Genomic DNA, 14,715 nt, shown 5'->3' with positions numbered 1-14,715 from the left:
GAGATGGACCCTTGGGACAAAGGAACTTGCCTTACACCAAGTCAGACTCTTTGTCCGTCTAAGGTAAAGGAACCCCTGACCATTAGGTCCAGTCATGGCTGACTCTGGGGTTGCAGCACTCATCTCGCTTTATTGGCCGAGGGAGCCGGCGTACAGCTTCAGGTCATGTGGCCAGCATGACTAAGCTGCTTCTGGAGAATCAGAGCAGTGCATGGAAACACCGTTTAGTGTCCGTCTAGTTCAGTATTAACTACTCTGGCTGGCAGCAACTCACCATGGTTTCAGGCAGGGGACATTTCTAGCCGTACTTGTGAGATGGCAGGAATTAAAGTTAAGACCTGCATGCAATGCAGGTGCTCTATCACTGAACATTGACCCTCTCCTGCCTACAGAGATGCCTGGAGATTGGCAGAAGTGGGGTCATGGCTGCCTGTGCTACTGGGACTCATGGAAAGGCAAGTTTCTGAAATAATTGTGTGTGCTGTGTGCGCATGTTGATTCAGTTGTTTGTTTCCTTGTAGACCTGAATTCATTGGTTACTTTTGTCTGTGGGCAGCAGGGTGGACTTTGCTGATGTTTCCAGGGGTGTGGATCCAGCGTTGGCCTCCACAGTCACTTACGGACTCATTGTTAAAACCGTGTTTATGGAAGACAATCTTACTTGGCTACGAGTGATTGCCAAAGAAGAAGAATACATCTCCTCCCCCCTTCAAATTATAGGCTACAGGATAGCTTGGCCCAATATCCACTTTGCATCATTTATATATCTCAGAGCCAGTCCTTAAGAATTCTACAATAATTACACATAGCATATATGCTCTTTGGGGAATCTCAGGTCTGGTGGCCAAATGCAGCCCTCTAGACCCCTCTTGATACTCTCTCCAAGCTACACCCTTCACTGCTTTATACCCTTAATGTTTTTCACCTGCTTGGATTGTGTCCTTGAATTCTGATAATGCCTCTTTCTTGCCCAGTTGGAGGAGAGAGAGGGATCCTTAGAAACTAGTCTACTATACACAGGCAAATTTACATTTGTTGCTCCACTCACATTTGACTCTGGCCCTGCTCACTACTAACATGTGCCCCTTACAAGGTTGCCTGGAAAGGAATGTGCCCCCCTGGTAGAAAAAGGGTCCCCTGTCACAGTGTAAATAGCATAATGGTAATGCCACTAGAAAGTGCAGAAATGCTTAGCAATAATTTCAAACACCTTTCTGAACGGAAACATAGCATATCTATTCACATCTGAGCACCAAGCCATGGTGTTCTGATTACAGGATGATCTACAAAATTACTCTGCAGCGCAAATATAGAATCCACCTGCTAGTCTTCTTTAAAGGAAAACTACATTGGGAGTTCTAAAAATGTAAAGATGTTAATGTTGTTGCTTAATTCTGCCATTTCACAGGAAGCAAAAATTGGGGGCAAGAAAACAAGGTAGGGAATGTTTATTCTAAGTATTTAATACTGCTCTTCAAGCATATTCGTATGGCAGTTTGTTTTTTTTAAAGAATAAAACAGATAGCATGTACATAAATAAGTTTTTTTTAAAAAAAGGTAAAAGCCACAAAAACTATACAGGCAGTGATAAATAAATTAATCAGCATGGTTAAAATTGCCCCTCAAAATCTCAGGGGAATAAAAAAGGACAATATAATGGATTCCAGGCAATGATCTCTAGGGACTACAAATGGAATGCCCTATCATAGGTTGGAAAATCTCCAGGAAAAATTCACACAGCCTGGATAGCTCAGCTGGTTAGAGAATGGGGCTGATAACACCAAGGTTGCAGGTTTGATCCCCATAATGGACAGCTGTTTATTCCTACATTGCAGGGGGCTGGACTAGATTATCCTCAGGGTGGCTTCCTACTCTACAATTCTATGATTCAATCTCATTCCTAAAGCAAGCACCCGTTGTACCTATGCTTCTGTGTTCATGTGTCATTTCAGTTGCAGTTAGTGGCCTGGTTCACATGCTATGCTAAGCCAAACTATGGATTAAGCAAGCATGTGGGTACCGACAAGGAAAATCACAACTCATTTTCCTCTTCCTCCAGTATTGCTGTCATCCCTCTACCAAAAACTAAGCCATGGTTTGGCTTAGTGTCATGGGTGAACCTGGACTTGTGGTTTGTATCACTCCCAACAAGCCAGATTTGTTCCAGGTTTACTGCTCATGGTTTGTCTGGGGAAAACAAACCACAAGCTTAGGTTTGAATGGAATACTAAGCCAAACCATGACTTAGCTCCAGACAGTGGCAACAGGAAGACTGGCAGAGGAGTAAAGCAGCTGTAAATTTCTTTTTGAGTACCGAAATACGTGCTTGCTCTTGCTAAGCCACTGTATTTGGTTTAGTGCTACGTGCAAACAAGACCAGTAAGTTACTCTCTTTGGTTTCAGGAACTGTCTGTTCTTTGTATTTAAAATGGCATTCTGCTGTTGCAAGGCCTTGGGAGAATTGCTAAACCTGCATTCTACCTACAACTCCCGGGCCTACAATCTAAGGAACAATTCATCATGATGTTGTTTCTGCAAAGCCTCCATTCATTTCAAGGAGACTTGCATAGGAATAGAGTTTTGCAAAATGAGTTCTTACATCCCAGTCCCATGTGTTAGATAACTAGCAAAACTGTTGCAAAAGTAGGATCCTGAGATACATATGTTGATGCATTTCTCTACAGGGAGCTATTTAGCCATCACTAAAGAAAGAAGAAAAACAGAGCATATATGGAAACTTAGAAGGTACATAAAATGCCAGTTTATTCTCTTTATAGCCATCATTCTGCCTCTTTTACCCAGAGAAAGAGAAAAATGCATTCGAGGGACTCGACTTCCTCTCATTGATTGCAGTGCTATAGCCATTACCTGGGAGTAAGCCCATTAAATTCAATGGCCCTCATGTTTGTGGGGTCAGGCTGCCAACAGCAACAGAAAAAGAGATTGTGTGTGGTGAAGCTAAGCTACTGCAAGCGAGTGCCCCAACCCTGAGAAACTGTTGGAAAGTATATGCTGCTTCTGGGGAATTTCAGCAAAGTTGTCCCAATTTCTCTGCCCCTAAAACACAAAGGGAAATTTTGAGAGGCCATTTGCACACAACTCTATTTCACAAAGCAAAACAATCTTGCTAACCCTAACTCTGGTGCAATAATCACTGGGATAAGCATCGTCTCCAAAACCACCTAGTACAGTACTTCCATATAAAAGGTTCTGGTGATGGAAGCCTTGTCCTCTGAACTGATTGGTGCTATTCCCATTACAGTGGTACCTCGGGTTAAGTACTTAATTCGTTCCGGAGGTCTGTACTTAACCTGAAACTGTTCTTAACCTGAAGCACCACTTTAGCTAATGGGGCCTCCTGCTGCCGCCATGCTGCCGGAGCACGATTTCTGTTCTTATCCTGAAGCAAAGTTCTTAACCTGAAGCACTATTTCTGGGTTAGTGGAGTCTGTAACCTGAAGCGCATATGTGCAAGATAAATAGGGCTGCTTCTAAAATTCTCCTGCTTCAAATCTCCACCTGCATTTTGGAGATCCACATTAGCTGGTTTTGTTTTTGAAATGAAACAAAAGCCTCTGAGATTCTCCATGGTTCCATAACTGAATGTTCACAGAGCATTGGGCATGCTGAGTTTGCCACACATTTTTGTTCTCTCACTTCTCTGATAATTGATAATTTGCATGTGTGTGTTACTAAAATACAGCAAACATCAATCGTGATGTGGTTGGCATCCGTCTGTCTCTAGGGTGAAGTCAAACTGTTGGAGAGTTACAGTGCCTGCTGTGGCTGTAGAGACTGATATGAGAGAGACATGTTTCATTGCAGCTGGAGCAGATGAAGTTGTCTGGTTCTGCTGCTGCAGGTGTACCATGGTACCCTCCTCATCATTCTCACACAGCAAGCAAAAAGATAGTCTCCTTTAAATAATAAAAAAACCCTTCCTTTTTCATATGGAGGAAAGCTATTTAGGGGGAACCAACAACATAAACACCACCAGAAAATGAAAATGGAAACTCTTCCCCACACTTTTTCCCCCACTGGTGAGGGTGAGGAAAGAAAGAAAGAAGAGCTTTCCAGTTCTTTGTTATGTTCTTTGTTTACTTTGCAGCTGGATCTATGGTTGTCTAGCCAGCTGTGGGGGGGCAGGGTTCCCTCCTGGATTGTTAGCAGGCTCTGCATAATTAGCTGAGCTCTAAGTGGAAATATATGGGTCGCAGGTGGCGCTGTGGGTTAAACCACAGAGCCTAGAACTTGCCAATCAGAAGGTCGGCGGTTCAAATCCCCGCGACGGGGTGAGCTCCCGTTGCTCGGTCCCTGCTCCTGCCAACCTAGCAGTTCGAAAGCACATCAAAGTGCAAGTCAAAGTGCACGTCAAAATGCTGGCCACATGACCTGGAAGCTGTACGCTGGCTCCCTCGGCCAATAAAGCGAGATGAGCACCACAACCCCAGAGTCAGTAATGACTGGACCTAATGGTCAGGGGTCACTTTACCTTTACCTTTAAGTGGAAATATACCAGTGAAGCTGAAAAAAATTGCTGGTTTGTGCAAGGGCTTATCTTCATTTCTTATGGTTAGGAGGGAGAAAGGAGACAGCAAACAAAGCTGGAGACACCCGTGCCTGCAAATTATCTGCAAAGTATCTGTAAAGTATAGGTTCAGCTGAGATACCCCCTGGGAAGCTGTTAAGTCTCCACCTTTTGTTCACCAGTATATTGCCTTGTTGAAGCACATATCACAATGTTATTTCAATACAATTCAACTATATGGCAATGTATTGCACAGCCTTAATATATATTTGTAAAGTACCATATTTTTCCAAGTATAACACGCCCCCCCCCCCGTGTATAAAACGACCCCTATTTTGAGGGACACCAAATTAAGGAAATGGGGGTGGGATTGCCCAGGGTTGTTGAGCTTTTTTTGGGGGGGGCGGAGAGATCACCTGCCTGACCCACAATGCCAACTGCATGCTTCACCGAGGCCACCTATCATCTGCCCGCTTGCTGCCAGCTGCCGCCAATGGCCCTCCCAATTGTCGCAGCAGCAGCCAATCATCAGCAGACCTTGCCACAGCCACCAATCACCTGCCCAATCGCCGCTGACAATCTCCTGCTTGCGGCTGTCACCAATCACCCGTCCCCTCTCGGCACTACCCGTGTATAAGATGGCCACATAAAAAAATAGTCTTATACACAGAAAAATACAGTATTCTGTTTTTAGTGTCCTGTTGGAAGCCACCCAGAGTGGCTGGGGAAACCCAGCCAGATGGGCGGGGTACAAATAATAAATTTGTTGTTGTTGTTGTTGTTGTTGTTGTTGTTGTTGTTGTTGTTGTTGTATCAAGATACCGTTTGCCTGTTGTTTTACCAATGTGCAGGAGTAATGAAAGGATGATTGTGTAGGGCTTGGAGAACATTTGAAATAACTGCCCTCACATTTTGTAGATATGCAGCCAATTGTTCTATATCAGGTGTGTGGAATCTGTGGCTCTCCAGTTGTTGGTGAATGCCCAGCAGCTCTGGCCATTGGAGCAGGAGAACTGAAGATAGTAGTCAAAGACACATGTGCAGATATTTGCTTGAATGCTGGAGATTTTTCTGTCTTGTAGACACAGTCCTCATCTGCATGTAGCATGAAGTCAAACTGTGGTTGCAGCTCCTAGTTTATCTGGGGAGAGCTAAATCACAAGCCTGGGTTCAGATGACATACTAAGCCAAACCATGGTTTAGCTAAGTGTAACACAGCACCAGAGAGATCAGAGGAGGAGAAAAGTAGCAGCACTCTCCCTTCCAGGAGTCCACATGCTTTCTGACTTGTGCTAGTCCATGGTTTGGTTTAGCTTAGCATTACATGCAAACAGGGCCATTCAATGGAAATAAGTCCCAGTTGTTTCCTTGGCCTTTCACACAAGTCTGCCTGGAGTTGCAAACTGAAGGTTAGACTCCGAGTTCTTACACAGTTTCAAAGGTAGCTGAGCTGTGCCTACTTCTGCTGTCTTTTCTGTGGCTCTTTACTGAACACAATACAAAATCTGCTCCTTTCATTCAGACTAGCTGGTTTGGCAGTGCTTTTGTTCCTTTGGTTCAGGCACTTGGTTTCTTCAGCAGTTCAGCAGGAAATATGCACTTTTTAGTTTCCAATCTATGCGGAGCGGAAGCCACAAAAGCAGCTGCACAAAGATTGCCAAGACGTGCCAGTCAGCAACTCGGTGACCTACTTTTTATTAGAGTAATTACATTTTTGAAGATATGTCACTATTTTGTCAGGAAAGCTGCACTTGTGAAGCGTCAGCAAACATGCCATTTATCATTAAAGATGTTTCTGGATGTCTACAGTCACTTGGCTGTTGTGAGACTGGCATTGTCACAGTGAGACATCAGGAACAATATTCCAAAATAGAGGAAAAAACCAACAACTAGCAGATGAAAACATGCAGGTGCAGAAAACTATCTATTTTTACTCATAACACTTCTTCTTCTTTTAAAAATAATAATGGATGGGAAGAGTTGGCTTGGGGCAATTTGGGTAAACTAATAATAAAACTAGTTTTTAGCTGTTATTGATTGATTTCTAGACATTTATGGCCGGCCCTTCACCCTGAGGGTTACATGCAGGTCAATGCAATTTAACAATGTAATGTATTCCATTCACAAAGGTCTGTGAACAAAGGTGCCTTATATGTTGTAGTAGTAGTTGTTGTTGCTATAATGATCACCATTATCAGGAGGGCTGATTATGCAATTAAATATCCAATCTATAATTTAGTTGGGCTCAGCTCTAGAGTCTGTTGGAAATGTAATGCGAAGAAAAAAAGTCTCATGAGACATTTTCCCAGAGAAAACATTCGAGGGTTTTTAAAATTTTATTTCACACACACACCCCACGAAAAAGTAGCTCCCTTTACAGCATTTTATCCACATATTCCCCATCATTTTTGTGCATGTTCACAACAATTCTGCTGCCAACACATAATGCCCTGGAACTAGGTCCTGGGCATTGTGGAGGACACAAAATGGTGGTTAGGCTGCCACATGTACGTACAACTTTGAAACAAATAAAAAAGCTATGTTACTACCACTGCTAACGATGAGCTCCTCCCTCCAGAAACTTTAAGATAATCTCCTCTCCTCCTTGGCAAATAAAAGTAAAATGGTCCTGTCTCTTTCCCCACAAATAGGATAAAGAATTTCAAGCAGACATTTTTGCACAGCTCTGTTTTCAAATGTCATGATGTACCAACGGAACTGATCAACAAGTGTGCATGCCCCTTGGTAACCTCAAGGCTGTATTACTGCAACACACGCTATGTGGGGTTATCAGTAAGGTTGGTCTGGAGGATGTAACTAGCGTCAAAAGTGGCAACTAAGCTAAGCTGGTGGGGGCAATCTGCCAGCATGTAACATCTTGTCAGTGGTACCTGCCAATCTGTTACTGGGCCAAGTTCAAGGCTTTAGTACTAATATCCAAGGCTATCTACAGCTTGGGATCAAGATACTTGAGAGACTACCTTACTCTTTACATGACCGGTTGGCCACTGTGTTCTGCAGGATAGTTGCTTCTTTTAATTAATTAATTAATTTTTATTATTTATACCTCACCCTTCTGGCTGGGTTTCTCCAGCCACTGTGGGCAACTTACAACATATCTATTCAGATGTCTTCTAAAAGTTGTGTAGTTCTTTATCTACTTGGCAACTACCGAGAAGGCCTTCTGCCTGGTTCCCTGTAACTTTGCTTCTCACGGTGAGGGAACCACCAGAAGGAGGAGGAGGACCTCAGTGTCTGGGCTCAGCGATGGGGGTGGAGACGCTCCTTCAGGTATACTGGGTCGAAGCCGTTCTCTAAAATGTCAGAAGCCCACTCCTCAGTAGCTCACAGCAGGACTTCCAGTGTGACTGCCTCTGTTCTGTGGAACAGCATCTCTGCTTGTGACCCAGTGCTTGTGATTTCTGACTAAACATCAGGAAAAACTTTCTGAAAGTGAGAGCTGTTGGGACAGTGGAACAGTCTCCTTCAGGAGGTTGTGGACTCTCCTTCCTTGGAGGTTTTTAAGCAGAGGTTGGATGGCCATCTGTCATGGATGCTTTAGCTGAGTGTGATGGCCCGGGATTGGGACTCAGAGGCTGAACCTGAGGAATCCCAGCCTACACAGGAGTCCCCGCCTCCAGAACCAGCTGAGCCGGAGTTCGGGCATGAGCTTGAAGGGTCCTCACCTGTGCTGGATCCTCAGGTGCAGGCACCAGCTGAGTCTGCTCTGGCCCCTGAGGGGATGGAGGACCCATTGCCTGCAGATGCTCCACTCTCAGCCCCGTCAGGGTAAGAGGAGGTTGCCTCTGGGTCTGGTAACCCTCCAGCCTCTCCTGAGCTGCAGAGGCTCAGGGCAGAGAGGCGGAGGGAACTAAGTTCCTGCAGGAGGAGTGCTCGCCTCCAGGCCAGGGGAGGCGAGTCACCTGTGGACTGGGGCTGCCCTATGCCTCGGGGCAGATAAAAGCCAGTCAGCCCCAGTCCCAGGTTGTGGGAGCAACATTGTTGCTAGCCTGTTCCTGCCTGTACCCTGTCCTGCACTTCTGCCAGAGTTCCTGACCCCACCCGACTCCCCGCCTTGGACTCAGCTACAGCTTTGATGGATAACCTCCATACCAGACCATCAACCTCAGACTGGACTCGGACCTCACCTCTCGGTAGCCCCCAGGACCAGCACACTGAGATTCCTGCATTGCAGGGGGTTGGAACAGATGACCTTTAGGGTCCCTTCCAACTCTACAATTCTATGATTCTAACAGAGCAGCAGCAGCAATGGGGCAGAGAGCAAAGAAGAATCTGGTCCCATAATCGATCACACTGTTTTCTTCTTTTCTTACACCATTACAAAGAAACAAGTTCAGACATCCCCCCTAGCAAGCTTATAGGTCCTCTTCCCAACTCTCTTTCATCTACTTGAAAATAAACCTGACAATTTGCCTCCCATTCCCCTATGCAAGACTTTCATAGCAATACAAACATCCATTGGCAGAATCAGGATGATCATTTGCATTATCTTCAGTTGTCCAAAAAAAGGAATAATTGTGGGGAATGCCCCAATGAAAGAGAAGTTAATAATTTAGCACATTTTGGAAGCAAATGGTTTTTTATTTTTTTGCAGAAGTATAAAATAATAATTACTTTGTGTAAGAAGGGCATGAACAGTAACATCAATCAGATGCAACTTATAGGGTCATAAATGTTGATGGTTCATAGCACATATGCTAGGCTAAGAAGGCATGTTGTCCATTGGGAGCGTACTGCAGAGGCAGGTGAGTTATGGAGATTTCACTTTTCCTGAACTGATCATCCATCACTGATCATCGCTTACAGACAAAAGATAACAGGTTCAAGGCGGTCATTGCTCTGCCCATGGAAAGCAGCATTTCCAGATTACTTCTTATTTGAAAATGCTGAACTTTCTTTTAACCCATTTTTAAAATAGGGCTCATTGTGCCAAAACATGAATCACTCCGCATTTAATCTGGGCACATAAGCATAACTGATTATTAGACATTCTACTTGGAGAACAGCCAGTCTTAGAATTCTTCAAGGATCTCCCCCTACATCCATGCCTTTCATTATTTAGTGTCATCTCCCAGAAATGTCAAAGTGTCAGAAGTACATAAGGGGGGGGGGGGGATGAGATGTATTTCTTTTTTAAAAAAGCTGTATACCACTCAGAGTTTCCTTTTCCATTTTTTTTTTTTTTGACAGCCAAGTTTTTCAAAAGCTGTGTAAAAACTTTTGAGTGTCTTGCATAGAAAACTCAAAACAAATAACACAGTTATATGGGCATCTGACAAGGGTGCCAACAGGACATTTTCTGAACTGCGATGGGTGGGTAAACACTCCAAATAAATACATAAACATCCATAACTAAAATATGAGAACACGCCTTCCATTTCTTGAAGATCTGATGACTGGATGGGCCTGATCTCTGAGAAGCTTCCAGGTCTACCACTCTATTGGTTCTCAGTGGATAGACCTGAGGCCATCTGCAGATGAACCTGACATCCAGACAATATATTTGCACTCACAGCTGGAACCTTCCATTCTTTCCCTGGCTCCCTTCACCTCTGCCCACCCTTGATTAATTGCCCTGCTGCTACAACCAACCTCACTGGCCAGCCTGGGTGGGTGGAACAAAACCAGATCCAGAAGTCTTTTTCCTGAGAGTTTGCAGCTGCATGACTCACCATGTGGCACAGTGGTCAGCAGTTCCTAGGGGCAAGCAATCAATTACCTTGGGTGAGAACACATTTAGCCAAATACCTGAGCCATCTGCTTTTGCAGCGCTTCTCATTCTCTTCTTTTTTTGCTTTAGGTGCTATAAGTCAGTTTTACAATTGCATCTCTCCACAACCCATTGTTTCCTCAAGCCTATGGGCATCTCTGTCATTCTCAGCTGGCCTCTTGCAACCCAGCACCCACACATCTCTCGTCATCAATTTCCTGGGAACTATATGTCATTTTCATCAGATCCTCAGGTGCTTCAGATTCTTAGAGACATGCCAGAATATTTCACCTTTATGTTTTTGGTGTTAACGATGGGGAGCTTTCAGACAAAAGATCTCCATTTTAATGGGAGGCAGGTGAAGGTTCAAAACAGAGTTGCATTCTCTCGTGGGCAGCCCTCCAGGGGCCCCCGCATTGAGTGGGGACAGAAGCAGACATGAGCAGAGTAAAAGATGTGACTCTTACAGTATACAGTGCACAGCAAGCCATGTTTCAGCCACAACAACTGAAGTCTCTACACCCATCCTCCCTCCACCTACGCATTAGGTGCATAGAGGCATTATCAGATTCCAAGGACTCATCCCAGCTGGGCAAAAGCACTCAAGGAGGGCATAGTTAGGTCAGTGAGAGTTATGGCCCAGAGAAAGTCCGCAGGGATGGACAGAATGGACTGGAGAACTGCATTTGGCCCTTGAGCCTGAGATTCCTCATCCCTGATTTAAAACACTTTGGACTTGCTATGAGAGGCCAGGGCAGCTGCATCTATTCTAAAGAGGTTATATCTCTCTCCCTCTCTCTTTCTTTTTACACAGTACTTTTTCTGCCTAGGAACAGCAGCCACTGAAGTGCCCTGGAATAGCAGCAGCCGGCAGACAGCTGGACAGCAATGTTCTTCCACAATGCATTGTCAGAATCTCTCTGCATTGCGCCATAACATTGTACCAGTTGCATTGTGGGTGGGAAAGGCAGAAATCGGAACAAGCAGCAGAGAAAAGAGAAGGAAGGAGAAGAAAAGGGATGGAATGGCAGGCTCAGCGGGAAGAGGGAATCAGAACCAGCGGGCAGGTGAGGAAAAGGAAGCAAGACAAAGAGAAATGATGGGTTGACTGACAGGTCTGGCAGATTCCCCTGCTTTCCTCTTGGCTCAGAGGAAACACATGGAAATTCCCAGCACGGTTGCCCAGGGACACATCGAAACATTTCACTGCACTTGCCACTTGATTATCTATTGCTGATGTCTGGTCCCATTATCATCATCATCATCATCAGCCAAAAAACAACCTTCAAAACCTTACTAGCAAACTGTACATACTGTTGAAAAATAACAGGCTCTGAATATATGGCTTCTTCATTACAGCTCTTAAAAGGACGTTTGAAAAAACACAATGAAAAATGAACAATACTTACAACCATACCATTTAGGGACACCCAGCAATCGTGCGGGAAATCCTGGAGCAATGGTACCAAAAACTGAAGGCAACCGTCCCAGTGGCAAAGGAGGAGCATCATTCCAATCAGGTTGAAGATTCTCACTACAGCGCTTGCAAGATCATATGTCATGTGGAAAATCTGTAGAGAAAATTAGAAATTGTATGACAATAAGACCAAAACCGTGCAACTTGATGAGTTCTCTCTTGTCAAGGCAAGTGATCACTCTGAATCTGTTTCGGTTTTCCTTTAGCTTTGTATGCTGCTCTGATATCTTGGCAGTTGAAGCGGGGTCTAGCAGCATATTTCATCAACAGAGAATAAAGAAAATCCTCTAGAGCCAGGCAGCTCAAGAGGCCATTCAGAATTCCATTCAGAATGGCCATTCCACCATTCAGAATTTTTTCACAATACTTGAGGTTTCTTTGGTGGACAAATTGGCCTGGAAAGTATTTTCTGTATGCACTAAAGGAGTGATGGGAACGCTGCGACCCTCCAGATGTTGTTAGACTACAAGCCCCAACATCCCTGACCATTGGCCATACGGGCTGGGGGTGAAACAACATTTGGAAGACCACAAGTTCCCTGCTGTAACGAAAGTATGGTTGAATGGAAACTTCCATCTCTCCCAGTATTTAGATGCACAGGTGCAAGTCAGCATGCTCCATCCACACAGTTCTCCATTTCCGATTTGGGAATGGCACAAACTTCATATGGGTGCCGTGCGGTCAAAATTTGCTGAGTCGCTACATGGTTGCAACAATACCGGAGGCAGGATAGTGTGCATTGATTCTAAACACAAAAGAATAAGCAGTAGAAGAACAACATTCTATAACATATTTTGTTTTACAAAACATTCTGCTGTTATCAAATGTATCACTGATGATTTCGAAGTATTTTTAGAAATATTATTTTTTGTCCTGTGAATTTGATACTATTGTTGTTGGGGTTTCCTGTCTAACTTCTGTAATGCTACCACAGTGTAGGTCTCCCTAAGGCACTAGCTAGGTAGGGGCTTGACAACATGCAAATATTATTTCTTAGTTGTACAATTGCGGTTGCCTCAAATTTCTATCCAAAGCACAGTGTTCAGTGCTCAGGAGAAAGCAGCTTGAATGTATCCACACCCTGCCTTCTGAAGGAAAATATAGAGATGCACACACACTGCCTATATTAACAGAGCAATCCTACTGGGTGGAAGAGGAAAGTGTACTGGTGGTCGAGCCACCAAACCCAAATCCCTGCCTGGTAAGCCTGATATTCCTACCCTGCCCCAACATTATCCTAGAATGCAAACCGGCGGTAGGGCTGGGGTGGCATCAGCCTGGTTGCCTAATGCCTGAATCCTTGGCCCTATGCCATGTCAAACACCATGAGTGGTGTCCGTTAAAGTTTTGGTCATTATAAACCCACTTCAGCCCATGTGTGGTTCTTGGTCCTATGGCTAACCCCATTCCACACAGCCACTTCTCCCTATTAATAGCCTCAAATAACTAAAACCAATCTGTAGGGCAGCAGTCAGAAAGAAGTGAACAGGTAGAACCGAAACAGGTAGAACTCAAGTAAATAAATAACTTCTGAGCCAAGGGTGTATAGTGACATTTTTCTAATATTTGAAGTGAGGATGGAGGCCAAATCTTTTCTCATTAAAGGGACCCGTCAAGAAGACATTCATGGCCCAAACTATTAAACCTAGAAGCCTAAATGTCTGGTCTGGTCCATTTTTAGGCACTTAACTATAACTGGCTGGCATTTCAGAAACACTTTCCAAATCCAATTTAACTCTAAGTCAGACCCTGCAGGTGGTGAGCACCTTTAAAAAAACAAAACAAAACCAGGCCACTTATATATAGGTTGTTCAAATCATGCTGGAACAAATCTTGGTTGTTAGCTGTGGTGAAAATGCTTTGAATAAATAAATAATTTCATGGAATGTGGTTTTAAGAGACCATTTTTCTTTAATGAAACTCACAAGTTTCTAATTTTCCAAAACGGTCAACTAACTGCTCTATATACAGTTCTATATAATATCGCCATCACTGCCCTAACTTATCGAAACTAAAACATACTCTGAATGCAATGGTGATCAGTATTAAGCAATTGTTTCATCAATGACAGTTTAGAATGGGTTTTGTTTTTTTAAAAATTCTTGAACAGGAGCTGATTGCCATAAAAACATCCCGGTGATAGATAACTCTGTTGCTATAAAATAATCCTACGCTGTTCAGTTCAGCATTACAGTGAACATTTGCAGGAAAAAGAAAAATGGGGGGGGGGGAATCACAGGTTACTTAAGACAGTGTTAAGATAAATCCTACTAAATACACACACACACACACACACACACACACACACACACTGCAAGCTACACTGATGTACTCTAATATATTTATTTAATTTGGCTAATTAATTTTTCAAATTGCAAGATATAACTCACATTTGTAAAAAGCAACATAGTTTTTTAACAACAACAACAACAGCAGCAGCAGATTGGCTCCTGTATAATTCATTACCATTCACTACAGTTGTCAAATATGTCAATCTCATGACAGGCAAAATCTTGGGGGGGGGTACTCTAAAGCTAAACCCCTTACATTGTGTTCCTCATACAAACTAGACCTTTCTTATAAACTTAGTTACTGTATATTGTAACCCCTTTATATCACTTTGCTGAAAACAACTTCAGCAAAAGCTGAGAATGGATCAGCAGCGACGCTGATGGTTATGAGAAGGGATTGGCCTCTGAAGTCAAAGAGGTTCATTGCACTATTATCAGTTTCATTCACACTTGATTAATAATCCCTTTTTTATTCATAGGTATATACTAGGAAGCCACTTTGTGCCTAAAATTCTTTAAACATTGCAAAGCTCATCCTAATCGTTTGGCTTCATTTGAAAGACATATATCCTTGCATTAGTCATGTTCCTTAATGACACTGTATGGTTATTTCATACTCAGAGCAAACCCACTAAAATCAATGTACTTAACTTACACAAGTCCCCTAATTTCAACAGGTCTGTTCTGA

At 43.6% G+C, this 14,715-nt stretch overlaps 1 protein-coding gene across 1 annotated transcript in view; it reads right to left on the bottom strand.

Annotated features, from left to right (window-relative positions):
* The window catches only part of HCN1 (hyperpolarization activated cyclic nucleotide gated potassium channel 1), a 182,826-nt gene that overhangs the window by 65,085 nt on the left and 103,026 nt on the right, over positions 1-14,715 (bottom strand). The window contains exon 3 of the mRNA XM_083465833.1: positions 11,669-11,830. Coding sequence (XP_083321959.1) covers positions 11,669-11,830 — 162 coding nt within the window. The remainder of the gene's footprint in view (positions 1-11,668; positions 11,831-14,715) is intronic.

The sequence above is a fragment of the Podarcis liolepis genome (genome assembly GCF_965112155.1).
Source record: "Podarcis liolepis genome assembly, chromosome: 11".
NCBI lineage: Eukaryota > Metazoa > Chordata > Lepidosauria > Squamata > Lacertidae > Podarcis > Podarcis liolepis.
Note: the sequence above shows the minus strand (reverse complement) of the source record. Positions and strands in the feature narration are given on the sequence as shown.